Below are 25,697 nucleotides of genomic sequence, written 5' to 3'. Positions count from 1 at the left end.
TCTTCTTGATCTTTTTTTTGACTGACTTTTCATCTGGTGTTCCACTCAAACAACAAATTTAATGAAAAATGTAAATAAACTTTGCAGATTGCCATGAAAGTTAGTGAGCACATTCATGCACCTGTCTGTTTGAGTCAAAGCCTAGTAAGTGTGTGTGTGTTTCTTCATGTTTGTGTGTGGGTGTGTTAGGAACCCTGCCTGAAGTGGCAGCATATGGCTTGTATCCATGCTCGGTAAACACTGCCTACAAGGCTCTTCTGGCATCCTGGGGGGCAGACAGACTGACAATCCAGCCTTCTGTACACTTCATCCATCCATCCATCCATAAATCCTTGAAACTCTCCTTTACCCATTCATCTGCTCCACCCTCACACCCTCCCACCCTCACACCCTCACACCCTCCCGCCCTCTGCTGGGAGGAGGCTTCATTAATAATGCAAACCTTGTATTAGTGCAGAAACATTACCGTGAGGGAAATGAGAAAGAGAAAATAATGGACAAAATACAAAATGAGAGCAAGAATGGAAATCCCTGGTCTGTCGCTGGAGCTGTGCTCATCAACAAACACACGCACACAACACAGAATCAGCCTTTGCCTGAGGGGTGCCAGATGACGAAGGTGAAGGCCACGGGAGTGTGTGTGCGTGTGTGTGTGTGTGTGTGTGTGTGTGTGTGAGTGTGCATTGTGTGGCCGCCAGGGCTCCCTGTGGTCCCAGGCCTTGGCAGCAGGAATACTAACGGCTGACAGCTGAGGCCAGTGGCGCTGGTTGAGAGGGATGGAGGCAGAGTATCAACAAATGAGGGGCTGAGGGGTATAATGAGGGAGGGGAGAGCACTCAGTGTGAAAGAAGCCTGGTAGCAGGGAGGATACAGAGATGAGGAATGGCTCTGGTGAAAAATGTTATTGTGCGGGCAAATGACAGACGAGGATTCTGGTAGAATGGATAAAATGTTGGTTGTGGTCGTAAAGTAAAAAAAAATTCTTCTTACCACTTTTCCTTGACCTTGATGGAAAATATCATGAGATCACGGAAGGATTGAGAGGAGAATTCATAAGGAGTCAACTGCAGTGCCGATAGAATCTGACGGCACTTACACAAGGTTTTTCTTTAAATACACTTTATGACACTTGTAAGATAAGTACAGTGACAATTAATGATATATAGTCTTGCAATAAAAGTACGATTTTCTGTGCAAAACTGAACCACACAAGTCAGGAAGTTTTCAGTTTATAAATGTGGTGCATTTAACCATCAATTATTCATAGATAGCAGCAACAAAAGGGAGAGAGACTGTTGACAAGATAAACAAAACAAAAAGGATTGAATAAATATAATAGGATGAAAGGAAAATACAAGTAGAGAAAGTTGAGTCATTTAAATAGAAATTAGATAGAAAATAAGGAACAGAGAAAGGAGCCAAAGTAATTTATATTCAGACATAATAGAATTCCACTGGCATGGGCACTTTTGATATTTTTCTTACATTGAATCCATAAATGTGTTGATGCATTAAACAGAGGGCTTTGATAAAACAAAATAGTATTTAGTGTCTATTGTAATGATGATATTGTTAACTGTCCATTAATAAGGCTTATTATTAGGAAATGGTTCATCACTTTAAATGTTGCTACAACAAGCCGTTGTGGGACGGTATCATCTCCTATGGTTTCATAAATGATGAGTCAGTGTTTCCTATGCTGAAGGAGATAAGAGAGGAAGTATCAAGGCTGCTTTCCTTAGCATTTAGAGAACTCTAGCTCGTATCACGGCTGCCACTTAGATACTTAGATACTTCTGAGTCATTGCACTTAGTCAGGAACCTTCCTAAGCGAAAGAGACAGTTCGACCACAAGCTGCAGTTCCCAGAAGATTCTTATCAAACGAGATGTATGGAAGAACAGTGGTGCTGCTCTGACCTATGTGAGCGTGCTCAGCTAGTATACCATACCACGCACCCAGTGGGGCCATATAAAACATGGGGGAGTTCACCTCTAGTTGGCAGATTCTTCTTCTTGTTGCATTTACTTTAAATGACCTCTTTGACCTTAAAATGTCCACGTTACCAATGTTTTGCGTGTTTCAAATATGTATATTCAGATTTGTATGACATTTTCTGCACATATTTGGAAAGAGGAGAGGAGCAGCAACATGTCCACACTTATAATGATACTACTGACCATTCTCCACTGTTAAGAGATGTTTTTTAAGTTTTATGTTTACAGAATAGTAGTTAGGCCGACCATTAGCTGACTTAACGGGATGGCAAATTTTTCTTCAGCCAAAGAGGTGAGGGTTCCAAACCCCTGCTGCTGGTTGCGGAGGTGATCCAGATGGTTCCCTCTGTTCTTCTGTGGGTTTACTCACTTTTTAATGAGCTGCACAAACAACCAACACATAAAGAGACTTAAATGTGACCACATGTTTCATATCAAGGCTGCAGCTAGCTGACTTAAGCAGCGTGTGGGGGATGATTTATATTGTTTGTGTATAGTGGAGCTGTGTGGACCATTATCTCTGCACACAAACGCCTACCATGGTGTGGATCAGACATTTCATACTAACATTACCTACAACACTGTGTTTGCTAATTCAAGAATCACACTCCTATTCAATTCCTATGATCGACGTTAAAAACATTTTTTTAATTTTTATTCATTGATTAGATTTTTACTGTTATCTTTTGGTGCTAAATTTGTGCTAAATAAATAAAATTGATAGATTGTTTAATTATATAAAAATGGAAAAGGCATGCCACTCTACCTCAAACGTGTTTGACAGGTGTGGGGCTCCACAGGTTTTAAACTAAATGATGAACATGGTCAACTTTTTCACTGCTCAACATTAGCATGTGATCATTGACTGTTTAGACAAACATGCAGATGACTTGAAAGATGACAAGGAAGGAATGTCGACCCCAGGTCAATATGGCTTTGAGATAATTGTCAATTTCAGTGTCAACAATGGTATTTAAGTAATGGATAGAATTTGTACACCACCTGCAGCTTCTCTCCTTGGACTCTAAACAAATACTTTTCACAGTTCCACTGGTAATAGTAGCTGGAATCCCCAGGGCTCCGGTAATATGGTAAGAAACATGTTTCAGGGTCTCCTCCCTTCACAGTACCTTCACAGGACAGCATCTCAATCAAATGCACAATCTAATTGTTGTAGTCAGTACATTACCCATAACTAGAGAAAGATTGACAGATAGATGTGTGGGGTAAATTGACAATCTTGCCTCAGTAATAGGGAATATGGGGGTGGGCATATGGTCTGTAAGCATCCAGTTTGTTTTAATTGGACCTGACAGCAAGAACCATTCAGCATGTTGAGCTGCAACATGCAACAAATTGGTTTAAAGCATGATGACACCGGCGTCAGCAAGCATGTTTTGAAGGGAACGTAATTGCAATCAAATTACATTTTCTATTAAACTCACGAGGATTTGTTATTAATTTAGGTATTTGGGAAGTTGTAAATATGTGGCAAGTACATCATTTAACTGATGTAAAATGTTAAAGTCAAGGTTAGATTTGGTTTACAGAAAAAACCCAGTGTTCTGTACCAAGAACCAACAAGCTGGTTTGGCATTTTTGTTTTGAAAGACCGTTGGCTGTCTGTCTGCTTATGTGCTTTTAAAGGATGTGGAAGAGAGAATGAGGGCTCAAGGCTTCCACAGACCAACCAGCCAATCGCCCTGTTCTATTTCTTGCACACCAACGATAATAAGAGTAATATGTTTATGAATCTATAGGTTATGAACCATTTAGGACATAGGTGTTGGATTAAAGGAAAGTAAACGGTAGTTCAGTATATGATCACAGCTAAAGTAGCTAATGTGTTTAGATGTGTATGTTTTATTTTCTGGGCCGTGGTTGTGGTGTAAAGTAACAGCTGCTGGGATAATGATGTGTGAGGAGTGAAGCAATGTGACAATGGTGCTGGAGGAATTTGTCCGGCATCTGCAGCAGACTGCGCGCCTCTCCCCAGTGTGCTGTTCCACCCTGCGCCTCACGGTAGCACCAGGGCGAGTGGGCCGGTGCTCAGCTGTGTGAGCGCGTGTTCGTGGAGTGTGGATTTTTGGAAGTTGCAGATGGTCGTTTGAAGTCCATTAGATGAATAGAGGCTACAAATGTGTGCGTCTGTGTTTTTTCTGTCCAAACCTGAGACCAGACTGAAAATAGTGTGTGTGTGTGTAATGACCTGATTGGTTTCATGTAGGCAACTATAATGCAGAGCTCATTACCAGCCACTCTGTTTTGGGAAATGAGCTGGGACTATGGCAGGTGGTGTAAACACACACACACACATTTATTTTCAGTGAGCCAAATGCAATATCCTTTATATTTTATTTTAGAATATATGACTAGATGGTTAATATCCCTTGTAAGTTTGATAGTTTTCTGCACAATTTAAGTTACTAACTATTAGTAGATGTTAGCAGGTGTTAGCGGCCACCAGCAGATGTACGGGACATAACTTCCCTGAGCACCTTAGCATTATCAAGTGTTTTGGCCTCGTAATCAATGATCCGGGCCGAACTTGAGGGTACGCTCAGGCTAAAGGTAACTCTGGCTACTGGCTTGTTTGACAGTACTATGAAAGCCATGTGGCTGCTCAGTAGATCAGACATCATTACCTCTACGCCTTTTAAACTAAACGCTTTCCCATTTTAGAACATAGGACAAGATGGAGAATATCCCTTGTATGTTCTACCGCACTGATTAATGCCTTCCGCCAGTTGATGTCATGGGATGTTAGTAACCAACAGTCTTCAGTTGTGTACCTTAGCGTCATCAGGTGTTTCGGCCTTTTAATCACAAGACACCTTCTTCTAAGGCAGGCCCACCACAGGTTGATCAGACCTGGGTGCATGTCCCTAGCATCATGGGGCCCAGTTGGGATCTTTACTCCTGATCCAGAGCCATTGGCTGCAGCATTCTGCAGTGTGTGATGTTTCTTTTATGGTCATGCACAGGGCTTGTCCACAGATCCCCAGATCTCTGAGCAGCCTGATGGTGGATGTTGCAAGGAAACCTCCACAGGGCAAACTATTGCTTTCCTGCCATGTTGCTCTTCTCTCCTGTTCAGATGGAGCAAGGATGTAGCCATTGTGCCTGGTCATATATATAAACTCCTGGTAAGTAAATGGGAGTATTTGAGTCTGAACAGTAAACTTAGATCCAGTGGTTGGGGAACCTCCAGCCTCCTGCCACAGACACAGAGACATAAATAGATCTGGTAACGAGGTTGTGGAAATGTATGGTTTTCACTTCTTCCTAGTATAAATGAGGTAACTGGGAAGAGGTGGGAGAATGGACAGGGAAGCTCAGTTGACTGAAAAAGGGAAACAGGTGAGTAGTTGGATTGGTCGGTCAGGTGATGAAGCTGGGGAATGTCCAGCCACCAGGCCAAATACAGCTTTGTAGCCAGTTTGATCTGGACCACGAGGTAATTCATGAGAACAAAACAATTGACAAAAGAGAGAAAAAATAATAACACACAAAATGTAAGAAAACGATTGTTTTGTAGATGTAAAAACAAGGCATTTTGTCTTATTTGCGGGGACGTATTCCCATTACATCTGGAACACAAGGTGTATAGCGTCTCAGAATGAGCCTGGTGCGGTTTGCCTGCATGCAGCCTGGAGACACATGTTTCAGACTTTGAAACTACTCAGACATGGAAATGGCTTTGAAAGTGAAGGACACTTAAAAGTATAGTTGAGACTTTTTGATATAATGTGGGATGTGGTACTGGTCCATGAATATTAATGACGTAATTCAAAAGTTTGGAAAGCACTTATTCACTGTCTTTACAAAAGTTGGTTGAGAGGATCAATATCTCATGTCTGCATGGTTCCTTTAAAGCCGTAGTCATGACGTGGTTTTAGCCTAGATTAGCATAAAGACGGGAAACAGGGGGAAACTGTTAGCCTGCGCCTGTCAACAGTTATTTGAAGTTTTGAAGGAGTATCGTGCTGAAGCTGTTTTTTGTCTGGCAACCTGCGCTACGCTAAAGACACGGTTCTCATTTACATATCCACAGCATTCATTGACACTTAATCATTTTAATGAGTTTTACACAGACACCCGTCATTACCTCGATAGATTGATATGGCACATGGAATTCCAGTGAGAAATAGCAGTGCAGCTTGAAGCAGTGGTGAGGCTCACTCAGAAAATAGAAAGTGTATTTCCCACAAAAAAAGGTTTATATGAGGGTATGAGTCTCGTAAATCGAGGTCAGAGCAAAAGTGTCTGAACCATAAACTGTTCATATGGATGAATAACTTGACTTGCTCCTATCCTTAAGCCAAAATATCCTGGATTTGAAATGCTGCCATCTTACCTCTCGGATGTCATTTTAAGCCAGAGTCTGCACAGTGGCGATTAGGGAAGCGAGCCACATTAGCAAGGTCATGCAGATAAGGGGCGCTCGACCAATCACGAGTCAGTCGCTGTCAAACATTTTTCATAGCATTAAATAAGTAATTAAAACCAAACTTACCAAACCATCTTCAATTCGATGTGTACTTTGACTTGATAGTTTGTTCCATGTCCTATCCACTTACATAGAAGAGGCAGGGTCTATGACATATACTTGAGCCAGCCACCAGATGGTGATCAACAAGTTTTGGCATCAGTATTGGGGAGCCGTCTTGTCGTCCATCTTTAAATACAGTCTGTGGTGTGAACCTGTAGTGTCGCTCTCAGGTCTGATTTTTACTTTGGCCTACAAATGAAATCACACTGATTTCCCGCATGTCTACAAACGTGTGACTACAACAAATAGTGCCTTGTGCTACATGTGTTTAGGAGGGGTGGCAGTGAGTCAGAATTAGTTCAGAATATGTTTTCGTTTCCCTCCGGGAAATGATTTCAAACAACATTTAAATACCTGCTGGCAGCAAACTGTCTAGCTCCCAATCTGCTGCCTGGTAGAAGAGGAGGAGGAGAAGCAGGCAGGAGCTACAAACTGCCGGTAAAATCCAAATGAACTTCAAAAGAACACTGGGCTGGTTCCCCTGAGGAAAGAGACTATTTTAGTCCTTCTCTCTATCCCTGTTCATCCTGTCTTACTCCAGTTTCCAGCCCACCTCTTCCACTGTGAAGTATATTTTGTTACCCGTGTTTTTGTGTGAGATATTGATGATAGTGAAAAACAAGAGACCCGTGAGCAGTGTGTGTGTGTCTGTATGTGTGCGTGCATGAATCCATAGGTCAGGTCTTTGAAGTAGTGCTCTTTGGACTTGTGGGGTTTTGAGGGGGAAGGTCAGTAGTAGCGTCCACACCACTGTCCCTTTCCTGCTAACTTACCTAGCGAACAACAAGGTGATCCAAATGTCAAAGCACATGAAAGACACCAGAACAAGCTCTGCTTCTTAGTACGAAAGAATCAGTATTTGAACCACTATATCTATCTGGCTTACATTGTTTCTTTACGTAAATCATGGTCATAGGCAGTGTTGTGCAAGTTCACACTTAAAAAGAGAAAGCTATTGACAATGATAATATAGATAAGACTGGTCAGATGCTTCAACTCAATGTATCATTTTGAATTTGTTGCAGATATTTGATCCTGTATCTGCATCTGTACCGATTTATTCATGAAAGCCCCTCAAGTATCCCTGATATGCATATCCACGCTGCGTCTGAACTGCTGTTAGCATTAGCCATGCTGTACCTGCATGCCAGTACAATGAAAGTACAAATACAAATACTACAACGACACAAATATTGGAACACTAGTGCAATGTGTTAAATAGTTTCATAACGATATATGACCTGTTAGTTTACTTTGACACAAGGTGAGTGTAATAACCATAACAAAACCCATACGGTTACTTATTCAAATCACTACCAAACAACATAACAAATTTAGTTTAGTTTTTTTAATGTTGTGTTTCAAATTTGGATATGATCTCTGTCAGTGATCAACACTGACGTTTGTTGCACATTGACCTCCTCTAACCTACAACCATAATATTTGTCATGATGTGTAATTTCACACAGATTTTGCTTTGTTCCCTTTTACTCTGGAATAAACTTGTCCATATTACAAACAAGCCAGCCTCCTACTAGTGAACCTTGTTTTATGATGAGTACATGTTGTCTCAACTCACACACACCCCCCTGCATACACACACAGAACTCCTGCAATGGAAATGATAACCTCTCAGTGTGAGTGTATTGATGGTGTCTATTCTGTGTGTGGAAATTACAGGGCTTGGCCTTGATGAATTCTGTCTGAAACCCCTTTTTCTCCCGTGGGTGTTCAAACACAAGGAAATGTTAAATACCCCTTCCCTCATCTCATTTGTTCCCCCCTGTGCTCCTCTTCCTCCCACACACAGGGGACTAGCAGCAGGGCAGGAAGTACTTTTTCTTTACCAAGCTAAATGCTTTAATTAAGCCTCTCTGACCACTTGGGAAGAGCCAAAGAGGTAATGCCATCAGCCTCATTAAACCTTGCTGCATCTGCACTCTGCTCTACAATTAGCTGCCATGGGAGGCACCAGATACTTAACTAACCTGCCTTTGTGTTGCTGCAGAAATAAATGCTAGAATGGGGTTAGAATAACCTGGGAAAGCTTGTGCATTTATAAAAACCCTGGAGAAGGTTTTGAAATTCAGCAACTTTGTGTATTTCCCAAAGAGAGATGTATCCAGCTGTCGTATCACCAAGGATTAACCACAGACTAGTATAAAAATGGCAAATGTGTTAGGATTCACAGAAAGACTATTTGTGAAGAACACAGTAGGCAAACAGGAGGTGGATGAAAATCGAGAAAGAGTTATTTACAAAAATACAAATGTGACAGTGAACAACAAGACCAACCAAACTAAAGTGTGGGCGCATGTGTTGAATGGGTGAGTGGGTGGATGTTCTTGAATGAGGATCAGGTGCATGGCGGAGCAGGTTGGAGGAGCAGGAACCTGGAGTCAGGCCCAGCCAGCAGCACACACTAACAGGGGGCAGAGCAGAGAGGACAGGAAAAACACACACAATCCTACCAGAGTGTTGGCCAGAAAAAAAAGCCAAAAGTTCAAAATACTAAAGAATTAGATCTGATCGTTTTGGATGGAAAATACGTTTTTTTTGTCCGTTGGGTTCACCTTTTCAAGTTAAAGATCTTCTAACAAGTTTTGCATTTGGAAAAGCAACAACAGAATGGTCGCAGTTCAATGAACAGAAGCCAGTTCAAAGACAGGACAGCAAAAAGTAGATATGAATATGATGCCTTCAACATGTACACATTGGATTATAGAGATTACAAGATTTAGATATTTAACAAGAATATATTCAGACCATTAAGCTTTTCGTCAAGCAAACATCAAACCTTCCATCATCAGCTGTGGATTGGTGCCCTTATCCTGAAACCTTAAATATCTGGGAATTACACAACCTCTGCTCCACTGATTCTCTCAGGTGACACAAGTGATTAAATCGATGACATTTGCAGTTGATATTCATAGTAGTTGTGTCAAGACCTTTCCTTTAGCGCCACCTGAGGGCTAAAATTGCTGCTTACAGATTAGCAATGTAATATACAGGTGAAAATATTAGGAATTTTAGTGTTGAGTGTTTTATAATTCAACAGATCTCAGTTCAATCATCAGAAAAGAGGGCTCTATTTTTAGGTTCTTCCATCAGTGCCTGTGTGAAGAAAAAGCATGCTCATTCTTTCATCTTTTGTTCATTGAACTGCAATATGGGACTTAAGTAGCAGTCAATCTAAATCATGTAAATGATCAGGTTTTGACAGAACAAATAAAGGGGAAAAAATAGCATTAAAGGAATATGGAACGATTTTAATTTGAAAAAGATCACTGCAGGATGTGCGGTCTGCTGAATGACAACAAGTAAAACTGCTCAGCTGCAACACCAGTACCATACAAACCACCAGTATCCACAGTGGCTCATCTGGACCAGTCACTGCAAATGTTCAGTATTTGTGCTGGAGGTCAGTGATCCACTTTGCTGATGATGGCATAGGAAACAATTTTAAAGTGATGATATTTCATATCCATGAGGTCAAAGGTCAACTTCACTGTGACACTCACATTTTGTGGGAAACTGCAGCTCAACTGGTTGGTGGAAGCATACAAAGGCATGGTTCTATAAATAGTCTTTGTATTTTACAGGATTCATCGGAAGTTTGATTGTTTTTACCAGGCGTGGCATTGTGGTGTGTCGTATTGTTTTCACTTTGTTAGTCTGTGTTTGTGTGTGTCATCATCAGAAGTGAAAACTGGAAAGTCCTGTGGTCCTGGAGACAAAGTAGATGATACCAGGACCATAGCTCTCTCCAGCTTTCTTCTCTCAGGGAGGTCATTCAGTGATCACGCCTTCTCATTCTATGCTGTTGTGCTCTCCTAGGCCTGGCCAGAGCCAAGTCGGTCCCCAGCCACACGTACTCCAACGAGGTTGTGACCCTGTGGTACCGGCCTCCAGATGTCCTGCTGGGATCCACAGACTACTCCACCTGCCTGGACATGTGGTGGGTACTCCTCACCTCTAATCCAGAGATCCCCTCATACACTCATTATACTCATCACTCTTTGTGTAATAAATCCTTGACTCATTTAGATCTTCCCGTTAAGATTTAGATCTGTCTGTTCAAGGGGGAATGCAGAACAAATCCTGAGGTGGAAAAAAACTTATTAAAACCCACTTATCTGCATCTCACCCAGACCTGGGCCTGTTTTCTCCTAATTATGCAAATGGTAAGCCTGTTAGCAAGATTTGGTGAAAAGTAACCATGGTGTCTGAAGGGGGTGAACTTAAATTTGGAGTGGAGTACTGCTATGCTGTAAGAGGAAACAGATATCGAGGTAACATGTTTTGTATATACAGCTTTCAAATGAAACCACGAAGCGTCAAAGCTATTGTGACGTATGGAGACAAACCGTAAGTTCCTTAAGAACCAGAACTTACAAATATTTCCGATGGGTGAATGTTGGATCAGGCACTGGCTAGAAAAAACTGACATGTGGCTGGCAGAACAAAAATGTATATGTGTGTCAATAACTGTATATAATGGTGGAAGACAAAACAGGGGGGGGGGGGGTCCTGATGCTGTAACAGTCAGAACATTATTTCTAGATCATGTCATTGTTGTACTGAGTTGAGGTGGAAAAATCCACAAGGTGTTGTTCCATCCCACTGAGAGCCACCCTGTGACGTGTACTCACACACAACTGGTCACTAAGGAAGAAGTCTGATGAGACAGACGACTAAAGGACTAAGAGATTGTGCAGATCTGTTTTACTGCTTTGAGAAGAGGGAGGGAGGATATGATGGAAGACAGGTGAGGAGACTGCTGACCTTCTGAAGCACATGATCGAACAGCAGCTTCACTAAAGTCAGTCAAGTGTGATCGTGCTCAGTTGAATGTACTTGTTTAGTTATGGTAGGCTGCTCTGCAAAACATCTCCAACTGTAAAGGTTATATAAACGATATTCGCTGCCACCAGATTTCACACTACAACGCAGTCTCTTGGAAGTTCCTGGAATTTGTGTATCTGGATGCAATATTTGTTTGTTTGACATTCTGCACGTATTTCAATCAGAAAAGTTTTTCGGGACAGTTTATTTTAGTTTACGGGGCTGTGCAGCACAGAGGCTGTATTTTTCTCATTTATTAGTAATATTTTAGGCTCTAACCACCACATTACTAAATGTTTAATCACAGGATTGCATCCTTGATTTTATTTCTTTATTTAATGTTATCATCTCAGAGTTAAAATCTAAGTCTTGCCAACAGTTTCAATGTTTGTTAAGTAGGTCAGTCATTGGGACTTGCTGTTGAAAATGTAGTTAGCATCGACCGTATAACCACAGGCCGGAGCAGTGTTTGACTTATGTTGTAAGATTGTGAGAAAAAATAGAAACTGTGTGAATGTTCAGTCTCATTTCAAACCGACTGAATGACAAGTGTAGTAGTTTGGATGCTGGTAGTTCTCCCTTCATGGAACGTGTCACCCAGTGCAACTGTGTGGCTGAGTTCGCTGGGTTTGTCGGCCAATAATGGAGCTCTGTGTCAGCGGAATATCATAATAATACATCTGGCTTTGGATACACACACAAGTATCTGTTAGTAGAAAACATTCATTTTTGGTTTTGGTCTTTTTATGAAATTCTTTTGAAAATAAACCAAATATACATTGTAGAGATGCTCTATCCTTTCTCTCTGCTGCGCCTGCAGAGCAATCATTCAGATTGTCTCATCACAGATAATGAGGGAGGGAGGGACACAGAAGATTAATAACACATTTCACAAGCATCATTTACCAGTGCACCCAGCAGCATGAGCTAATGATCCTGATGATAGTGTCAGAATATGAAGAACAAGTAGAATTTGTAGATGAGCTTGACAGAGAGCAAACGTTTGGAAAAGACAAAGGCAAGTTATGATGGAATTAGGTCTCTTTTTTTCTGCATTGTCCCAAGTAATCAGTCATAAGTCTCTATGCATGACCAGGATACATCTTCACTTGTAGAGACTGGGTGTTTTGCAGTGTGAATCTCTCTGTTTGTGCTATTTGTCTGTGCAGAGGCTTTCCAGTCCTGTCACAGATCTCCTCTCAGTAAACCCTGCTGCCAGCAGGAGGGTTCATTATCTGTCTGTGAGCAAACCGGTCTGTATTTACTGAGGCTAATTTACTGTGTGCTAAATCTTAACCAGTGACAGACTGGTTTACTGAGAACTTACAGTCCCAGCCCCTCTGACACTGTATCATTACTATAACAGCAGGGTTAAAACACACACTGTGTGTCCAGGATAATAAACGCATTGAGCAACGTGAACTGAATTAGAAATAGGACAATTATATTAGTAATATCCTGCTAATGAATAGTGAAAGCTGTGTCTGCCTGCCTGTCTGTGTGTCTTTTTGTTTTCTCAACTGATCGACTTCAAACTTTGGCTAATTGGATTTTCATCTTGTTACTGTTGTCAGGTTGTAACTTCATCATCTACTTTATGTCGTATAGTATGTTTGAACATATGAGTGATATACTATAAGAGTGAATTGGTAGAAATATCTAAACCTGTATGAAAAATGACCTTTGTTCACCCTCACATTCACACTTCAGCAAACAGAGCTGCTCAGTATGTTCCAGGAGAAATATGGAAGCTGAGGTTACAGCTGGGTGTTGGAGATGGAGGGAGCGCTTTCATTCACTGCAGGCTTCAGTAGTTCTCACATGGGCAGAGTGCAGGGGGAAGTATTTTGTAAAATGTATTTCTGGTGATCTCTCTCTCACCCTCCCTGTCACATGTCTAGTGTTTGACCTCAGAGTGTGCACTGAGCAGGAAAGGAAAGTCAGGGAGGAAACAACAGCATGAATGAGCTCTGACAACACACACACACGTTTGTACTTCTATCTTGGGAGTGAGGACACTCATTGGCATAATGCATTCCCTAGCGCCTTACCCTAACCATCCAAACTAAGTGCCTAACCCTAACCTAAACCCTATTCTAACCCTAAAACCATTCTTAACTCTCAAACATCCCTTTAAAGAAGTGAGGACCGGCCAAAATGTCCTCACTTTCCAAAAATGTCCTCACTCTGTAGGGTCTATGCTTAAAATGGTCCTCACAAAGGTATAAGTATAGGAACACCCACACAGACAAACTGTATACATACAGTATACATTTTCCACTTTCTTAGTCTGTATTATTTATGTATTTATTTGTGTATTAACCAGGTTAGTCCCACTGAGATTAAACAGACAAACACGGATTAATACAATTTAAACTCGATCATATAACAATCATATACAAGAGATTTTTACCAGAGCTTTGAACTTGTTGCCAGGTTTTGAAGCTGAAAATCAGTCTGTAACTTATTCCATATGCTGCCATCAACCTAAAAGCTTTCTTTCCCAATTCAGTCCAGACTTTAGGAACAAGAATCAAACAAATATGAAGAACAAACCAGTCTTTACTAAATTTCAGTTTTATATAATAATTATTGTAATGATGATACTATTGCATTTGCTGCTGGAAATCCGAATCATATATCAGAACAAATTTAAGAAACCACCTGTTTATTATGGAGATGAATGATTGGAATGCTTCAGCTGAGCCTGTGTGAAACAGGAGGTCTCATTATGTGTCCCTCTGTCTTTTAGGGGAGTGGGCTGCATTTTCATTGAGATGATCCAAGGAGTGGCTGCCTTTCCGGGGATGAAGGACATCCAGGACCAGCTGGAAAGGATATTCTTGGTGAGTCACTGATGTTGCCATGCCTAAGTGTGTGTGATGTGTATGAATGAGTATGTGTTCTGCTACAGGCGTCTCAGAAAACATCACACTCTGCAGCTTGCATCAGCACTGCAGGGCCTCCTGTCTTTCAGTCCAACAAGGCTGAGCATTAACTGAAATACATTTCACTAAAGATACCATAAAGATGAAACATGCCCTTATTATCCCTGGTTACAAATGGAACCAGGATTGGACCGACTGACATTGACACAATGCAACCCAGGGACCTGCACAGACATTTCCAGAGGCTGCTGCTCCAACCTGAAAAAGAGCAAACCACCTTGTTTGCTGAGTACTAAGAAATGCCAACTTCCAATATTCAGCAGTTTTTCATTCTAAATGAGCATTTACACGATGATGTTTTCATCAGTACTCAATTAGTATTGAGGGTCAAAGGTTTTGCCTCAGAATGCAAGGGAGAATTTTTATTTTACTTTGGCTACTTTGGTTGTATTTGTGTTTTTTTATTAAACGTTATTTATAATGAAGTTCATGGTTAAACTGTGAATATCAATCCTCAATTACACGTCTTTGTCGGAAAGCTTTTAATAGCGTCATTTTAGGAATCATTGCCATTTTCTTTTTAATATATGTATCCGCTGATATATAGGAAATAATTTGCTCCCTAATATACTCAACATGAATAAATTGTAATGGATAAAACCTTCCTACGTCTTCTATCCTCCTTCTGCGGGCAAATCTGTCAGCAGAAGTGTTGATCACAGAGGAAGTGGTGCCAGCGTGTGAGCTGGTTCAGAAGTAGTGTGGAGCTCAGAGCCCCACTGTGGTGATGTAGGAACAGGATGTGCCTCTGCCTTCCTTCTCCCTTATTTCTCACAGAACATCGCAGTGAGGTTATGTGCGACATGACAGAGCTGCCATGTTACTTGCTGAAAAGAAAATAAGGTTCAAATTATTGAGTAATCGATTCATATATGTTTAGCTGGCACCCAAAACTTAAATTATATGAATAAGCAGGCTCTCAATATATGTTATCATTTGAATTAACTGTTCAATACAATATTTTTGTTATACTTGTGTAAAAGTGCAGTACTAAAAAAAATGTAATAACATACAGGTTAATTGGGCTCAAATATTTTCTGTGGGATGTTCAAATCTCACCTGGACTGTGAATCTTGGTTCCTCTTCACATCACCCACTAATGCCAGGGTTAGGATGTGATAAAAACAGCATGAATCATTCCCTCCATCCTGCCTCGTCCCTGAGGTCCATGCTGGAGTCTAATGATGTGTTTTCGTCACACAAATTATGCCCATTAATATAAGTCAAGACTCATTTGAATTCTACAGTGTACGTATAGGCACTGCAGGTTTATCCATCTGTGGCCACAGTCTGTTTGCAGCAGGATGTCACACCACGTCACAAAGTAGCCATGTTCTCGGGAATGTCTCTTCAGTGGGAGGAAACTCTGGGTTTGCAGCACAGCTACCACGATGGTACTGAGTCACCGTGGAGCAAAATCCCAGAGGAAGATGGCTGGAACAATTTTGGAGGCACTTGACTGATGAACAATACAGGACAGTTTCCAATAAGTAATTACATTTATGTATGTATCTATCTTAGATGACTAGCATTAATATTTTAAAGTCAAGTGAGGTCTCATGAATCATTTCATCGCCTGATCTGCCATCCCTCGACATAATTCCATCTCCAATCTCTTAATTGAAGCAGAATGTAACAGGGCCGACATAATGGATTTATATTCATAGGCTGGAGGGGCCTGAATAATTAATTCAGACAATTACAGAGATGAGAGTATGAGAGGGGTTTGACCAGAGAAAAAGTCAAGTATGGAGACAAAGCATGTTCACGTTTGGCCTCTGGGTTGAATGCGAGAGATAGAGAGTGGAATGAGAATGAAGGGATGAGGAGCGGTGAAGAGAGCCCTGCAGGCAGGGGATCACTCACAAAGCACAAAAAAACTAGCAGAAGGAAAGTAAGATGAAGAAAAACACCTCTTATTGATTGTCTCTTCTGCCAGAAGGGGAAAGAGGGACTTCCTGCACACATCTACAAGAGCCTCCAGCACTAAGTGATCCCAGCTCCACTCCCAGACGCAGACACACCATCATAGTGTGAGAGAGGAAAGAAGCCCAACAGTGGGATGGCCGCTGGCCAGACTCACAATGAGGCTCAGCTGCATATTGCTTCCCTACAGAGGCTTTCCAGTTTGTTCAGAAATCTTTTTTTCTGCAGGCATCATGGAGTTTCACTGGAGAATCAGATACGAAACAGCCTGGGTACCTAAAGAAAAACATGGAGGAGCTGATGATCCATTCTGTGGAAGTCATAGTGACAAGTGACACATGCTGATTGAGCAGACTATGGTCTGTGTTTGGTTGGTTTCTGCTGATGATGCTGTTGATTGTTGGTAAAGGGTAGTAATGAAAACTCTGCTCCTGGTAGTGGAATTAGTTGGTTGTGGTCTCCCCAACACCCCCACCAGTATAATGTTATATAGCCAAATCATAATGTTTTTATATACACTTATAGTAGATACAGACAGTAGTTTGAAAATAGTCTGTATTTATTTAGTGCTTTCCTAGTCTTGATGATCACTCAAAGCTCTTCACAGTACACCCATTCACACACCACACATTCACACAGTGCATCTATGTGCAGCACTTCCTCTATCATACATCACTCACACAAAGCCGTCAGGGGTAAATTGGGGTTCAGTATCTTGTCCAAGGACTTTTTAGTACTATTTTTAGAGACTGGGATAGAAGCACCAAGCCTCTGATAAGGGGAAGACCCGCTCTCCTCTTGAGCCACAGCCGCCACGTTTGCAATCCTTTAAAACCCAGTGATATGATATGTATTCACATTTCTCAATCAAGTATGAACACCAATAAGAATACAACAATTTTGACATTTTCTGAAAGGTTTTCATCTAAGACCAGCCGAATTAGAAATTTCAGAATCAAGATTTACAAAAAAAGCACTATGGTTAAGTTTAAATATGATAAATAGCTGTCACATGACTGAAAGATAATTATAGTGAAATCAAAGCTATCAGTTATAACTGACATTCAAATTGAATCCTGTTGAATATATTGATATTGACAGATTTTTACTTGATATTCACTTTTGTTTATAACAGCACACTATATTTATATACATACACATTTTATCTGTCTCTCTTTTCTGCTCTTTCTGAAGCACAGTCGTTGTGTTGTGTATTCAGCCGTCAGCTCGAGGTAAAAGACAGATGAATATGTTAATGCGGAGACGTGCTGCTTGGTAAGGCAGTGTGTGATTACAAAACAAGCCTGCTTGTCAGAGTTGGCCTGATGTTGACATTTCCATCCCGGCAGCTCTGCGGGCCTGTGTGTCTGCTGCCTGGCTGTCAGACGGGTCAGAGTTTGAATGCACAGTCTAAGAGACTCATGTGAAGGGCACCGTCAATGAATTATGCAGAGTCAGGAGCATCTCAAAGGCCACTTTGTTTGAAGAGAGGAAGGGAAAGGTCAGCTTCCATCACCGCTTGAGAGGCACCCTTCCAGGAGCTGGGTCGGCATATTGAACAATGCCTGCAGAGCTGGAATGTCAAGAGGTGGCCTGGAGTTTTTCTGCGATTAGCCACACCTTCAGTGTAATGGAACGTTTGCACAGATATCACATGGTCTGTCCGCTGGCAGATTTCTGGGAAATTTTGTGCACTGAATAAGTGATAAATGTCTGTATGTGATCATCACCTGCTCTGACCCATAGGCTAGATTGTGAATGTTTCCAACAGCCATCAGTTCACTACAGAAACTCATTTTATAACATTTCACAGCAGATGTTTTATTTTAGCTTGATGTGAATATGCAACTCAAGAGTAGTCATCGTTCATTACTCTGTGTGCGCAGAGCAGACGGCAGACGCACATACTACACACTTTAAGATCAGGTGTTAGGGTGAGGTGTGCTTGCCAGGAACTGTTTGCTTGTGAATGTGCACAGCGAAACTTCTTTATCCAGAGTATATGCTGAATCCTGTCCGCCTGCAGAAGATGGTGAAAAATGTATGGATGTTTTAACTGGCCACAGATACATGTCAAAATCCAATTCAGTTGTCCATTTAGTGCTGTCATTCAACTCATGGTTTTCTGTAGCATTACAAATGCATTCATCTATAATCAATACATTAAGTCAAACCATCTATGAATGAGGCTTCAATCAAATATAGCCAGAGCACTCTCTGAGCCCTCTAGGGGTCATGTCCCAACATGTCACAACATGAGAGATCTTTTATTTTGTATATAGAATATCATCATGAAACTCTGGCGAGACAAATTAGACACTGGTAACCGCCACAGTCGAATAATTAAAGGGAAAACACTGCAGTGACGTCATCATGACATCATTATGAAATGGTTGAATTACAATATTATAAGGTAACATTGCCGGATTGGGGTATATACAATGTGTCTCCAAGCCAATGCTGTTCATTTTATTCGCTTATTCTGTAGTAAGATACCATCCATGTTGGTAACATTAAAGGATAACATGATATAAAAACATTTAAGCATGGGTCAAATTAGACCGGAGGACAACTTAGACAATTCATATCAACTTTCATCTTTCCACCGATTATGGAGTGTGAAATCGTACCATGCCTTAAATAACAAAAAACACAGAATGTCCTTTAGCTAGAGCCGGCTGTTGAATCCCTAGTACTCCAGCTACTGTGAAACCTTTGTTGATCAAACAAAGAAAACAGTCACAGTAGGACGTGGCTGTTAAACACTTTTGAATAAAATTGTTGGTTGAAGGCCGATGTGCACTGCAGTACTCACTGCATGTTTCTCATAATCAAACTCCGCTAGTGATAATTACCTGGCAGTATAAAGAAGGCTGAAGCTCCATTTACATCAGACTTACTCCTCAAGGGGTGGTGGGCTGCAATATCACAGGTACCATACCGTTCAGGGATTCATATCCTGTCTGAAGGAGGCAACCCTCTTCTTGAGTGTTGATTACAGCTACAAGTATTTTGTATCTTTGCAGTCATTAGCATTCTGATGATTAACGTCCTGTCCTGTCAGACACCTTGTGCTTTACGGTGGATTTCTCAGGAGGTTCCTTCCCTATGAGTGATTTTGATTCATATCCTGATGGATACAAACCCATTCACACCGACTTCCAGTTCTGCTTACAGGTCAATAGAGGGAGAAGAAAGAGCAACACTGACCTTTTCCTCCCAATCCTCCCTTCTTGTTTCCATTAACAATTAAACATCAGATCAGGCTCCTGTGGCAAATGGATTAATAAATAATTCCTCAGATGGCTTTTGTCTTTGGTGCCAGAGTTAAACCCTTTTTTAACAGGGTAAATTTCCCATCTGCAGTGTTATTATCCCTGACAGCGTTAAGGCTGTGCTATTTCCTGGGCTTATCACCGTTCCGACAGCAATGCGTAGGCACATCTAGGTGAGCCAGGTGTAAATGCACACTTTTATAAATTCAAAATGTCATTTTTAAGATGAGTGCTGGTGTCCTGAGTTATGAAATAGTGGTGGGTTTTCCACATTGACAGGTGTAAACATGGCTTTGTGTTTCTCTGTACTGCACCGGTTTCTCTCGCACAAACCTTTTAAGAATGTCTGTGAGGATTAAAGTCGTGGTGGTTGAGGCCACGCTCACTCCAGCTGGTTAACTAGCTGTCAGCACACGGAGGATTATGTCCACTGGAAGAGCTTATATGAATATGGACGGATCTATCTGCAGGAAATAGCCTGTCAGACAGAGGTGTGTGTGTGTGTGTGTGTGTGTGTGTGTGTGTGTGTGTGTGTGTGTGTGTGTGTGTGTGTGTGTGTGTGTGTGTGTGTGTGTGTGTGTGTGTGTGTGTGTGTGTGCGTGTATTTCTATGCATTTATCCACACAAGATTTACGACTCACTTGTTGGCTAACTGTACCTAGTCATAATAGGTAATAGCAAATAGCTTATGGCATAAATACAAGTAATTGGGTACCAAACGATTAAAAGTAATGCATGTGCCATCCTGTAAGTTGTTTTGCCTTTACTACTGCCTTTATTCATTTAGTTATAATGATGACATAGGAAGACACATGTCTGAGCAGCCAGACCAAACAACATGATTGACTCAGAAAGAGAGGGAAGACGGCTGGGACAGGAAATGGGAGACTGTTATTGTACACACTCATATCAGTTCCCTAAATATGCCTGATTTGTTTTATCAATTGTCCAATTGACACACTCCCAATCCATTAATTATTCCCTGGGAAATCTGTGAAAATGTCCAAAAAAATGCCAACGCAATCTCCAAATTTGAACAAGCCCCTCCCTCACCCATACCACATCCTTTCACCAAGATTTGCAGTAGCCAATCCATTAACTATTGTGTAATCTTGCTTATAAACCAATCAAAAAACAAACAAACAGAAAGGGGTGAAACATAACTTTTTTGGCTGAGGTTACGACTTGCAGGTATTTTTATTATTGTAGAAAATCATCTTGAATCAAGCAGACCTGAGAAATATTTACCTAAATTCCACTGGCATGTTTACATCTCCCCCAGGACAAGAAATATCGTGGACCATGTTTAAACAAACATTGCTGGCAGCTGTAAAGCCTGCCTTTATCATCATTTGGTCTATTAGACTGTGTTTACTTCTCCTCTCACATCTGATAAAAGACCCAAAACATCAGTAAAAACTAAGTATGGAAAGAGGAAGCTACAGCTGCTCTTCAGGACTGTGTTGAGTGCACAGACTTGGACATCCACACTAAGGAATATACATCATCAGTAACATCATGTCACTATTATAATGAATCTACCCAGAGCCAAAACAAGGTGTCCTTCAGGTGACAAGGGCATGGGCAGCTCTGCCAGAGCAAAAGTGAAAGCTGGCACCAAGGAGGCAAAGCAGAGACATCAGCCGAGACCGGAGAGAGATCTCAACACCACCTACTCCAAGGATATGTGGCAGGCAATCCATAACATCACAGGCTACAAAAGAAGCAGTGCCCCCACAATATATGAGGTCATGTTGCCAGCTGGGCTTATTACATTCTATACTGGCTCTGATCTCGTCAACAAAGAGTCGGCTGGAGAGTCTACTCCGCCTCCAGAGGACCTGCCACTTTCAGCATCCACAGCGGATGTGAGAGAGCAACCTACCACCCTATGGGCCATCAAATATAGAAGCAAAAAGTTGACTTTAGACACTAGAATGGCACTCAGCAGAGCGCATACCTCCGCCCAACAGTCCCCTTATATTCAATCAAGCTGCACAAAATTGCATACACGTACATATTAATCAGTTCCCTAAATTTGGCTGTAAAAAATGTAAAAAAAACTCTATATTAAAGAAAGTGCAAAAAAGAAATCCACCCCGTTATCTGGATCTGCACCAACATTTAATGGGTTATTTCCTTACCCATTCCGTATCCTAATCCGTCAAGTAGTTTTTGCTTAATCTTGCTTACAAACAAACAAATGGACTAAATTAAGTTTTTCAAAGCATCCAACTGGACTCATCACAAAGTGATTCAAAGCACCATCATTGTTCACCCCTCCACTGATTGTCTGTGATGAGGTGTCTGTGCAGAAAAGAAGACAACAGCCACAGTCTGCTCTCTCTGCTTCTGTCTGGCGAAGTTATAGAAGTATCCAGACTTCAGAGCAGTTTTCATTTCCTCAGGCTGTGAGAGTACTGAATCCATCCTCCACACTCCAACACAAAGTTGACTAGATTATTTATTCATTCACTTATATAACTTTTTTTGGAAGTAGCACAAAAGGACTAAATCTGTCATTTTGTTACACAATCTTTTGTTGCATACGGGTTGCATAGTGATAATTGATATGAAGTTTGAATCTTGAATTTTCCTCCGGCGGCACCATGTGTCTACTGTGGACAAAATACCTGTAAAAATAATACAATTTCCTGTACTGAATTTTTACTATTGTCAAAATATCTGGATAAAAGATAAAAACCAATATCTCCAATATCTGTATCCATATAGACATCTATCTTTAAAAACTCTTTCTTGTTGTATTCATAAAAAAAATGGCAACAACAGCTGCCGGGAGCTTGGATGCTTGGTGCGAAGACCCATTTCTCTCTGTGGAGAAGCCTGTTTATTCCTAGTACGAAGCTTTAAGCCAGTGCACATGCGAGCTGATCTCCTCTCAGGGGAGAGCAAGAGGCTGCTGGGGAGAAAGATAATGCCATTTCACCGACAGCCGCTGTGTCTGTGACATGACCATCCATCTCCTGTAAGCCAGACTGGATAGTCAGGGCTTACTGAACACATTTCACCGGCTCACAGCGGGAGACAGCTGATCCACTTGGCTCTGGTTCTGATGTGTTTGACCCCTGCCTGGAGGTGACCCCAATCTGCCTGGCTGTGACCGGAGTTGGGAGAGACAGAGGGGTGGCACTGGGATTTTTGGGAGTAGGGAAGAAGATGAAGGCAGGGCATTAAGAGTAGAGGTAGGAGTGTGGATTAGGCAGGGGTGGGATACGGGGTCAGTGTCTGGAGTAAGTAATTGATCTGTGTTGAAATGACACCGTGGTGACAGGTCATCTGGAACCGACTACCACATGTTCTCACAAACCTTTTGACCATGTCCCTGAGCCAGGCTGCTGTCTCTTCATGCTTCAGAGCCACCGATATTATAACTGTGCTGAGGTCTTCCAACATCCCTTTCTCCATCAAAGGGAACTCTGTGCGTCGGTCAGGAGTTTACTTTACGTTTACTTTACAGATGACTTAACCTGAACCCTAGATACCTCCTGTCTCGCCAAGGCAGCACAACAGCGCCTCCTCTTCCTGCAGCACGTGAACAGCAAACCTGAGTCCGTTAAACAGCTACATCTCTGTCTGGTGAGCTCAGAGAGCTCCCTCCTAAAGATTGGATATAATCTGTATCACATTATTCGTTATGAACCTCCTTAAGTCACTGAGATCGGTCTTCCCTCACTGACAGGCCAGATCTGATGAATCTCATTCCCCTCAGGAAACAAGTATATATATATATATAAATACATGATTAGAGGTTCCAGTTTAAAGGTCAGACATACTGTTTGTGTCTGGCTGGGTGGGTGGTCTGTAACATAGCTGGTTGTGGGGGGGGGTCAGAGTATGTATATCCACCAGAATTTGCTTATAAAGCTCAAGGTCATGACCTGTGACCTTTCGTGAAATCCCTCTGCGGCAGGACGTTCTGTGTTTGATCTCTGTCTCTCCATACACTCACACATGTTCTGAGAAGAACACACACTCAGCCCTCCCCTCCCTGAGAGACCGCCATGTCATCATATGTTCACTACAGTGGTGTCCCTACCATTAAAAACCATATGAGCTCCAATATATAACAATATATTTGTTTTCAGAAACTTATCTTTAAAAAATAGTGGTTGTTTTATGTTGTCAGGACACGACAATGATGAGTCTCTTCATTATAACAGATATTGTTTTTGAATGGAGATAATCCAAGCATAGATAAGGTCTTTTATATTGTGTTTTTAAGACTGAACAAGGCTTTTAAATGTTAGGTTAGTTCAGTTCAACCTGAAAGAGTTTCCTCAGGGCTAGTGCTGCTGGTCCCGAATCCACCCTCCACCTTGCACTTCCTCTCTCGTCTTTAAAGGCCACTGAACTGTCCCATCAATAATTCACTCACATGCCCGATCTTTCCTCCGTCACCCTGTAACACTCTGTAACCTTTCTTCCTCCATAACTCAATCCTCCCCACTCTTGTCCACGAAAGATTCACCCGTCCTCTCATGGTCCTGCTTGTTAAAGGTGCAGGTCTCCTAGAGATTACATTCACTGCATATGCATATGTAGAAAATGTATCTTAATTGCGACTGGATTACACAATTACACTTGATGATATGTTAATTAAGTTTAATTTCCACAATCAGTGTAGTTGCTTTCTGCAGCGTCCTCCTGCAGAATGATATCTACCTACTACACAATAATTAAACTGAGTTATTGAGCTATAGTTAATGTATTTTAAGGCACTCACAGCACAACATGATCATTGACATTTAACAAAAAATATGATCCTTCCTTAAGCTTAATCAGAGTCTCTGGTGTGACAGTTATGTGCTGTTAAACAATCGAGTGTGTCATTCATTCAAAAAAGGGGAATAACTCAAGTAATGATTGCGTTTTCATGAACCGAGTTTAGATGTAGAGTGGATGAATGTTATTTCAAGGACACAAAGTAAATGTTGGACAGTCGGCCAGATTTCTTCACTGTGATCTCAAGTCCTGTCCTGAAAAAACACTAGTAGTTAACTTATTTTTTTTAATGAAAACTTGTGGAAATAACTTTTTTTAAATGACTGAATCTCCTTGACTCTGTAGTCATTTGAGCTTCCTCTTTCTTGCCATAATTATATACTCTCAGAACTGAAATATTGGATTTTTCAAGAGTGAAGTTCAGCTGAAGTTGAGCTCGCCAATTAAAATCTTCTCGGTCCTGACTGATTTTATTGAAGTCCTGCAGAGGTCCGCCTCATGGTGCTGTACTGTCCTCTGGTGGTGCGTTTGGTTATTACAACAACCATGACATAATTTGTGTAAGAGACAAGCTGACATAGAATAAGTTAAACAGGCATCTGATCTTAAAACAGTCCTATAGTTTCCACTACTTAGATTTAAAAAATGGTTTCACTGATGCACTTGTAGACACACAACCCATCGTCTACTTAGAATTATTTTCTGTACATGATCATTTTTAACTTCTCAAATAAAGTCTTTTCATTTGTTAAATACGTGCTGACAGGGAAACAGTCACAGATGTTAAGGTTAACCTAGAACAGACCAAAACATCCCACTGCCTGGATACTCTGCTAGGGAAACATTAACTGTGATTCCCTCAACTGTTGCTTTCACCATTATCCTGAAACTGTTTCATTCAAAAGTTCCTGTAACACATCCGTAACATCCAGTGTCTATATACATTATCCTTTAGCAGAAAGTATAAATCAAACTTCCCTGCTCAGCTACTCTGTCGGAGTGTGCTGTAGATCAGGGACCACTGCACAATCTGGAAACTATTATGCTGCTTAGCAGTGATGGATCATGTCGAAGGCATGTCCGCCGCTCTGGGTTGTGTCATCATAAACCCTGGGCCGTGTGCGTGAGAACTCAGGCAGCATTTCCATAAAAGATAAACTTATCAGGAGGAGTAATGCACAAACAACAAGATGTTTTTTGTGCTTGAATTTCATGTTTGTCGTATCATGCAAATCATGGTTAGAATGACATTATTGAAGGGGGCGGCACAGTGGTGCAGTGGTTAGCACTGTTGCCTCAGAGATTCAACCAGAGCCTTTTTGTGCCTCCGTGGGGTCACTCCACATCCTCCAGCTTCCTCCCACAGTCCAAAGGCATGCTGGTTAATTAGTGACTCTAAATTGCCCATGGTG

At 41.4% G+C, this 25,697-nt stretch overlaps 1 protein-coding gene across 2 annotated transcripts in view; it reads left to right on the top strand.

Moving 5' to 3' along the window:
- The window catches only part of cdk14 (cyclin-dependent kinase 14), a 147,792-nt gene that overhangs the window by 70,698 nt on the left and 51,397 nt on the right, over positions 1–25,697 (top strand). For both annotated transcript variants that reach the window (XM_034609818.1, XM_034609819.1), the window contains 2 exons: positions 10,386–10,506; positions 14,146–14,239. In XM_034609818.1, coding sequence (XP_034465709.1) covers positions 10,386–10,506; positions 14,146–14,239 — 215 coding nt within the window. The remainder of the gene's footprint in view (positions 1–10,385; positions 10,507–14,145; positions 14,240–25,697) is intronic.

Source organism: Hippoglossus hippoglossus, chromosome 16, assembly GCF_009819705.1.
Source record: "Hippoglossus hippoglossus isolate fHipHip1 chromosome 16, fHipHip1.pri, whole genome shotgun sequence".
In the NCBI taxonomy this organism is placed as follows: Eukaryota; Metazoa; Chordata; class Actinopteri; order Pleuronectiformes; family Pleuronectidae; genus Hippoglossus; species Hippoglossus hippoglossus.
This window is presented reverse-complemented; position numbering and strand designations above follow the sequence as displayed.